The sequence below is a fragment of the Medicago truncatula genome, chromosome 3 (assembly GCF_003473485.1).
Source record: "Medicago truncatula cultivar Jemalong A17 chromosome 3, MtrunA17r5.0-ANR, whole genome shotgun sequence".
Lineage (NCBI taxonomy): Eukaryota > Viridiplantae > Streptophyta > Magnoliopsida > Fabales > Fabaceae > Medicago > Medicago truncatula.
This window is the reverse complement of record NC_053044.1, coordinates 49,738,686-49,747,286: the sequence shown is the minus strand read 5'-3', so window position 1 is coordinate 49,747,286 and position 8,601 is coordinate 49,738,686. Positions and strand designations below refer to the sequence as shown.

Here is an 8,601-nt window from a genome sequence, read left to right as displayed (position 1 = left end):
TACATTTAAAATAGGTAGCTCATTGTTGAGTGAAAACTGAAAAATATTTGGATGTCTTTAGGGCTGGAAATGAGTCGAGTCGAGTCGAACTCGTCTGAGCTCGGCTCGACGCAATAAGAATTGGTTCAGTTCGAAACTCGACTCGAGATTGACACGAACTCTTTTTTTAGCTCGAGTTCAGCTCGTTTAAGGTTCGCGAACAGTTCGGTTCGATTCGTTAGGTTCAGTTCGATTTCTCAACTCACATAAAGTCCAATTTTTTTATCAAAAAAAAAAAAATCAAAATTTATCGATCTTTGACCTAATTTATATTAATTTTTAAAAATAATAATAATTTTGAATTAAAATACAATAATTATAGTGGCATATCTCAGTATTTTCTGTGTAATATTCATCCTATGACATAAATCTTAGCAAGTGAATTAAAAGAAAGGAAAACTCACAATTTAGACGAAGAAAACATGAAAAATCATATTAAATTAAGAATAGAAATACATGTTACTGCATGGGAAATAGTTGATGAAAAACCATCAAGGCCTTTGAAATCTCATATATGAGTTTAACTTCAAACGCATCACTGGCATAATCCTTAGAAACTTGAGGAACCTTTGGAATCTGTTTCCTTACAAAGATGTTATCAGCGTTCAAAGATTTTAACATAAAGTTCATATAAGAGAGACAATCATTCTTAAAATTTGTCAACATGTCAGCAACACAATCATTCTTCAATAAGAGAGACAAACTAAGAAAAGTAACATAAAACAAAAGTATAGCCACAAGAGGAGAGGAATGACTTTATCTTTTGATTGAGCCATGCCCCTTGCTGAATTTGCCTATCGCCATCGGAGAAGAAGAGAAAACGTTTTATATTTTGGTGGAATTGGAAAATGGAATAATTATTAAAGGATTTAAGGAAATGAAGACTTTGGGCAGTTGGACTAATAAGTGAAATTCCTACTCCATAGATAGTGAAACGGATGGGTAAAAGAAAAGGAGAAATGTAACGACAACAATTAAGTAGTTTATATATATATATATATATAAGTCATCTCATGAACCAAACGAATCGAACTATTTATAGTTTAAGTTCAACTCATTTAATTAACGAACTTAATTTTCAGCTCAAGTTCGGCTCATTTGGTTCATGAACCAAATTCAATTGACCAATTGTCAAGTCGAATTTTGAACTATATTCGAGTTGATTCGGTTCATTGTCAGCCCTAGATATCTCGCATCATCGGTTCAAAGGTTATTCCCACTCCCATGGAGGACCTAAAGGTCTAGTTGCCGGGGTTACTTTGAAGAGCCTGTTAGAAATCAAATACCTTAATTAACCTTAATAATGATGATTAGCGAATAAAGTATATACTCTGAAAATCAACTGGATGACAAAACAACATTTTTTTGTTTGTTAAGAAACAACATTTTTATTAAGACAAAACAACATTATATATGCAAGGTTATGGTTCAATGGAGGTATAAAAATATAATTGGTTCATAAATATGAAATTAGAGAGAAAAGGATGTTCATAAATTATAGGTAAAATTATACTTTTAGTCTCTTAATTTAATTTCAGGTAATAGTTTGGTCCTTTATCTTTTTTTCATTTCAATTTGGTCTTTTTTGTCCATTTTCATATGAATTTTTAAGCTTGAAATTCATGATTTTATTTTCTTATGGTCTTTCAATCTTCAAATATATGATCCTCGTCTATGTTTGCATAAGAATATTAGATTTGAAGCTTGAAAATGTATATAAAAATGGACAAAAAGGATCAAATTGAAATGAAAAAAAGATAAAGGACCAAACTGTTACCTGAAATTAAGTTAAGGAACTAAAAGTGTAATTTTGCCTAAATTATACATGCAACATTTTGTTATTTACCTATCACCGGTTGAAATTTTTTTACGTTCAACCACGATTAATATGGAGAGCAAAGGAAGTTAAAACGATGCCAAGTGCAATGAAAAACAAAGTTAGAAAGAAAGAAAAAGAGAGGGAATCATCTTCTATATTGAACAACAAGTTAGTATGAAGGATCACAAATGTCATGTTCATTCTCGCTATAAGTCTCGTCTAGATCCTCTACTATCGTTATCTTCATCTGTCTTTTATGTCTCTATCTCTCTCATTCTCATCTCATCATTTTTCATTTTCAATTTCTCTCTCCTCAGTCGTAAAAAACCACATGGTTGCACTTATGTAGTTGGAGTGGAGGTGATCCAGTTCTGTCCCGCCTCATGAGAAAATACAATTTTTTTTTTTAAATTTTATTCCTCTCTTTTATAAATAAATCTATATATAGTTATATACAAACACAGTGTAAGATCTATTTTTCCTTTGAAGGAAGTGTAAGACAAATTATTTGTTCAATTAAAAGATTTATCACTTTAAAATTGTAGTTCTGTTTTATAATTTTAACATCTTATAATGAAGTTCTTAAAGATAATAAAATGTAACTTATTATAAATTCAAAATTCAAAGAACATGGTTCTACAAGTTAAAATAGATCCGGTAAGTAGGGTGGTTAAACAGCTAAAGTTCATCGTTCCGATCAGTTTAACCTACTATTTTAGATGGAATGAGTCAAAATGTATTGAATATTCGTTAAAAATCAAAGTGGTTACATATGGGGCGGACCTACCTGTGAGTTTTAGTTTTGAAAAACTATTTTATTTAATCGTTTTTATTGGAAAATCATACGAATTACAACATCAAATCATCAATTCATTGCCATTAATCATGTTATTTTAAGAGTTTTTTTGTTGTTGTTAATAACAACAAATCATATGAATAATTAAAAAAAGAAATATGAACTTTTATGATTAATGTGAATAAAAAAAATAGTTTGACGAGTTGGCTTGCTAGCATGCTTAAGATGAGGGGACAATTTAAACTTGACGACCAAAATTATCATGTCTTAGTTTTCGGTTAAATATGTTTTTGATCCATGTAAATATGTTGACTTTTCGTTTTAATCACTTTAAAAAATTTCTTCATCTTTTAGTTCTCAAAAAGTTTTTCATCTTCACTTTTGATCCCTCATTTAAAGTAAACTCATACGTAGAATTCATATTTTTCAATAAAATTTTGCAGAAAAATTTATAATATTATAAGGTTCTTTCCTAAAAAAATTAGAATTTTTTAACAAAACATGAATTAAATATGAAATTTTATCTTTTTGGAGGTTGAAAATTCATATTTAATTTATGTTTTGTTAAAAAGTTATAATTTTTTTTTTGTGGTGATTTTTGCAATATTCTACACGTTTCTGCACAATTTCAATAAAAAATACAAAAATTTACTTAAAAATAGGGATCAAAATAATGATCGAAAATTTTACAGAAACTAAAAGTTGAAGGAAAACTTTCAAAGATTAAAATAAAAAGTTGGTATATTAATAGGAAACTAAAACATATTCAACCCTAAAAGTTATTTATGCTTAAATTGGGTTGGTCTGCTTTATCATCCTACTCGCAAGTACACTCTTCGATCACAAATATAAGCAAAAATCATGTTTTAGATTCTTCTAAAATATGAATTTTTGTTTATATTTGTAATCCGAGGGTGTATGAGGTAAGTGTCACAACAGAGATGAAAAGGAGCGCATCAAGTAAAGGAGCAGAATGAGAGTTAATAGAGAGGCATAACACCTTATTATAATAAAGATGTTCTCAACTAAAATGGCTTCTTCCACTTCCAGAATCTTCTCCTCGCCCTCTACGCTACGACGTCGTTTACCCATTGTAGGCGCGTTTTGCATGCTCACTTTGGGACTCACCAATTTCTACACACCCTTGTATTCCTCTGCCCTCAAAACAGAGTGCGTGCGTGCGTTCAATCTCAAATTCTATTCATTTCTATCTGTCTATATGTTTTGTTGAATTGCTTCTGTTGTTTTGTTTCAGATCCAAATTGAGTAGCAGGTTTTCAACAAAGAGTAGCAATTTCATCAGAATGGAAGGGAATACCAATAACACCACTGTTCCAAGTATCGTTGTATATGTAACTGTTCCCAACAAAGAAGCAGGTCGCGTGATTGTTTTAATATCTTCTAAGCTTTATGTGTTTAATTAATTTAATTGTGTGATTGTTTGTTTGATTTGATGCATGTTATTGGTTTTGTGCAGGTAAGAAATTGGCTGAAAGCATTGTCACTGAGAAACTTGCAGCTTGTGTCAATAGGGTACCAGGTAACAATTCTTACGCCCTTTGTTTTGTTCACTCTAGTTATTACTATTAGAATTAGGTTGATGTTTGTTATAGGTAGTTACAAGTTGGTTAAGATTAGTTGCAAATTACTTAAGCTTTAGTTATGACTTATGATCACTATATAAAGTGTATACACTTGTTACGATCAGCTTTTCTCATTCCATTAATTCCAAATAATCAATCTTTATCTCAAATTATTTTTCTCTTTGTTAGCCAGCCTCTACCATATGCTTATTTTGGCGTGTTAAGTTTCCGAATAATTTGTTATTTTTTTGTTTGTTCTTTTCCATTCCTCATGATTACCAAAAGGAGGATGAACTACAAATAAGATTATATTTGCATTGTGATTCAATGTATCTTGGATTAGGAAGGGGTTATTTCTGCTTTGTAAGACAGGGTGGGAGTTACTTTTCTTGCATGTATGATCTATCTGTATCATGAACATGTTGGCAAATTTTGACCATTCTTTTTTGAATTTTTGTTGGACTTTGTTTACATGATTAACTAGAGTAGAATATGGTTCTATTAATTTAATGGGTTAATTAAGTTTTCAGTTCCTATAAATATTCACAGTTTTGTTTTTAGTCCATACAAAATAAAATCACACTTTTTAGTCCCTGTGACATTTTCCTTAAGCATTTTAGGGACCAAAAATGTTGATGGAAAAATTTTATAGGGACTAAAAATGCTGATGGAACTTAGAACTTGGAAGTTATGGGGACAACCTCTACCATTTCTGAGCATACCGTGTGACTTGGAACTTGGAAGTTATGGGCTCAAATCAATCTTGAAAACAACCTCTGTACTTGTGGGGGCATTTACTCTCGAGACGAATTTACCATTTCTCGATGTACCTTGTGCGTTGGCTACCCTTAACCATTTCTTAACATACAATTGCTAAATCGTAGACGAAAAACGAATTTCCCTTGAGGCATTGTCATAACTGCTTTTTTGCATCCTTTGTCGTGGCTTTGGCCTCATGTGAGCATGCTGTTAACTTAATCTTGAATGAGCTTGATAAGTATTCAAGCCCTTGGGGGGGAAGACCAAGCCATTTAAATACTCCATCGACTATCGAGCATCCCACAACTCAATGTGGGACTTGGGCACCCCATAATATTCAAGACCTTATTATCACACCACCCCTAAGAGCCGACATCCTGGCGGTTGACACTCTACAACACTTTATTCGGCCTTTTCAGTCAGCCCTATATAGGTAGCCCTTTGTGAGTCACCAACAACCATATCTTATACCAATCGGTAAGAATTCATGCCCTTGGGGAACCCTCCCTTAAAAGCTAGCTATTCGGTTGACACTCTACAACACTTTATTTGGCCTTTCCAGTCAGCCCTCTATAGGCAGCCCTTTGTGAGCCACCAACAACCATATTTTATACCAATCGGTAAGAATTCATGCCCTTGGGGAACCCTCCCTTAGGTAGCCCTGGCGGTTGACATTCTACAACACTTTATTCGGCCTTTCCAGTCAGCCCTTTGTGAGCCACCAACAACCATATCTTATACCAATCGGTAACAATTCATGCCCTTGGGGAACCTTCCCTTAAAAGCTAGCTATTCGGTTGACACTCTACTACACTTTATTCGGCCTTTCCAGTCAGCCCTCTATAAGCAGCCCTTTGTGAGCCACCAACAACCATATCTTATACCAATCGGTAAGAATTCATGCCCTTGGGGAACCTTCCCTTAAAAGCTAGCTATTAAGGGAAAAGAACCAAGCCACTTAAATACTCCACCGAGCATCCCATACTAATCGATGTGGGACTTGGACTCCCCTTAATACCCAAGTCCCTATTAGAACTCCACTCATTGACATCTATCTTCACTTTTGAGTTTCTTTTTAACTTATGATGTCACCGCCTCGAGTAATTTGTTTTCTAACAAGTTAATTATATAGTTCTTGCATCCCATGTCTGACTTTAAAAAACTATGTGTATCATGTATTGTGCAGGTATAGAATCAGTATACCAGTGGGAGGGAAAGGTATGGTGTACAATATTCCTGTTGCTGAAGAATTACTAATATGAACTGAAACTTCTGTTTAAAAACGCCACTGTCTTAACAATCTGTTTAAAAACGCCACTGTCCTAACAATAAAAGTTCTTGTTTTCTAGTGCAAGTTAATGACCTTTTGGAGTTGTTTTAAAATTGAAAGTATTGTTGTAGCTTTGACTTTGCCAGATTTGTGTTGCAATCTGACAGATCCAAACTGATTCTGAGGAACTTCTTATAATCAAGACTAGGCAATCCCTTTTGGAAGCACTGACAGACCACGTCAAAGCAAATCATGAATATGAGTAAGCCTGATATACATCTAGAAAACAATCTTGCATGAAATTCAAAATTTGCTTTGCGTAATGTTGTCTGAGTTGCATATTTCACTTGATCATGATAGAAAAGCTTGAAAAAAAAGGAAAACTTAAACTATAAATCTGCCAAGACTCAAGAACTTAGGCACTGAATCCATATTGAAATGAATTGAGGTGTAATTATGGACAACAGGGCATTCACATGGTTCTTACCACTTACTTTTATCCTTTTTCAGTGTGCCAGAGGTGATCTCCTTACCCATCACTGGGGGCAATCTCAAATATTTAGAATGGTTAAAAGAGAGCACAAGGGAGTGACTATCAAGTTTATAACCTGATGGTGGGGTTCAAGTCTCGAGTTCTTCTGCCTTTGTGTGTCAAATAAACCTTGCATGTAATATAACTAGTCAATGGTGTCTGAACATACTAGATAAAGGATGAGAATCAATGTTGTATTACTGCTGATGGCAGCAATGGGATGAATATGATTTGATGTGAGTGGACATTTTGTGATTTTATGCACAAGGGGTCTTTTTTTTCGTAGGTTGGTTTGTGTGTGTGCGTGCGCTTTATTTGAATCAAAACAAATTCAATTCATCTTATTGATAAGTAACTGACCCGGCATTATAGGCATCTGTTTAAAAATATGGGGACTGGCAGAAGAAATAGACGTCCTTGCAAGTGTAAGCTACTCTATTCGCTTGTCTCTGAACATAAACCACAAAGCAACTAATATTTTTTCAAGAAAGCTTCTTACAAGAATCAATAATTAACTCATACTCAGTGAAGTTCAGTGTTGCTATGAATGGCATGAACAACTTGTTGACAGTCTAGCCTCAAACACAAACTTTCTCTTCACCTCTACTCTCTAGAAAGCATCCCATGAATATCTTGTAAGAGAGCAACAACTTCACACCTTTATTTGTGTATATCCGGTTTGGAGCCCGGGATGTTCTCGTGGCAAAAGAACTCCTTGATAGTCTCAAACACAATACCCAACCCTCGACATTAAAATCCTAAAACTATCGATACCAAATTCCTTTACCCATTAATCTTCTTCCTCCTATTTGCCCTTTGTTTGCCGTTTTGGCTTTAAATCTCATTTTATCATTTTTTAGGTATTTACCATATCTAAAATTTAAAGATTTTGAAATTAAATTATGTTCTCCATCATCGTGAAATCTAAAGTTTGGAATAAATTTGTAGCTTTTCTTTACAAATAGTTTTCATAATAAGTGTCCAGGAAATCATTTTTAGATTTTTTGTTTCCTCGTTTTCTGTATATGATTGGCTCTTATTATCTTATATGGTTCACATATCAGTAGAAACAAAATATGATTGGTGGAAAAGACATTGAACATCATGACAAATGGTCACAACATCAAGCATACTTCTTTGGAATTTTTCAAAATAATGTTTGATTACTATAGCACATAATTGATATTTTATGTATGCAAACAAAACATCCATCAGCATCATCATGTACGACAGATATGATATATTGGCCATCATAGTTATTATGAATAATATTTCCTCTATGAGAATAATAACCACACTCCTTACAGGACCACATCCTTGAATGGCGACTGATCAATCCTTTAAAGCAGGACCACTTGTTTTGTATTCTAGTTGTGGCTACTTTCTAGTTGTGACCCTATGTAGTCTAATTGAGAAATTGAGAAGTGACATTTCTGGAAACACATTCAATGTTTATCTGTAGCGTAATGGTTTAATTGTGCGGGGTGGAGGCTACCTTATGCAAGGACTAAGACATAATGGTCACTATAGATTCAATATAAAAGGTATCTACCCTAATCAAAGGTACCTTCATTCCCTATTACCTGTCATAATAAATGAACAGAACAAAATACCAGAAAGCTAGTACCCAATCCCCACTCCACAGTCCAACCAACAGAACAACGTCAACAATTACAAAAAGAAATGTAACTAGTTTGGTCTAAAGTCCCCAAATATATCAACTAACGCATACATTGACACAGTTAAAGCCCGTCAACTCTACCACGAGTCTGGTGGGAAGAGCCCGCTATGGCCGTTGGGCGG

The 8,601-nt window shown here is 33.8% G+C and overlaps 1 protein-coding gene across 2 annotated transcripts; it reads left to right on the top strand.

The window, feature by feature from the left end:
* The first annotated feature begins 3,606 nt into the window (after positions 1-3,606).
* Positions 3,607-7,083, top strand: LOC11433379 (protein CutA 1, chloroplastic). Of its 2 annotated transcripts, none has more exons than XM_013606244.3 (6): positions 3,607-3,800; positions 3,910-4,031; positions 4,132-4,194; positions 6,183-6,214; positions 6,434-6,528; positions 6,777-7,083. In XM_013606244.3, exons 1-6 carry the CDS (start codon positions 3,670-3,672, stop codon positions 6,856-6,858), a joined length of 525 nt encoding a protein of 174 aa, XP_013461698.1. In that variant the 5' UTR covers positions 3,607-3,669; the 3' UTR covers positions 6,859-7,083. The 2 variants fall into 2 exon arrangements, with proteins under 2 accessions (XP_013461698.1, XP_003602942.2); XM_003602894.4 differs by having other exon boundaries at positions 3,611-3,824.
* The last annotated feature ends 1,518 nt before the right edge of the window (positions 7,084-8,601 follow it).

Excerpts from the sequence above, each read along its gene's own strand:
- LOC11433379 (XM_003602894.4), top strand. The coding sequence starts at position 3,670 with ATGTTCTCAACTAAAATGGCTTCTTCCACTTCCAGAATCTTCTCCTCG. Across the intron at positions 3,825-3,909 it reads TCCTCTGCCCTCAAAACAGA|ATCCAAATTGAGTAGCAGGT; the intron begins GTGCGTGCGTGC and ends GTTTTGTTTCAG. Across the intron at positions 4,195-6,182 it reads TTGTGTCAATAGGGTACCAG|GTATAGAATCAGTATACCAG; the intron begins GTAACAATTCTT and ends TGTATTGTGCAG.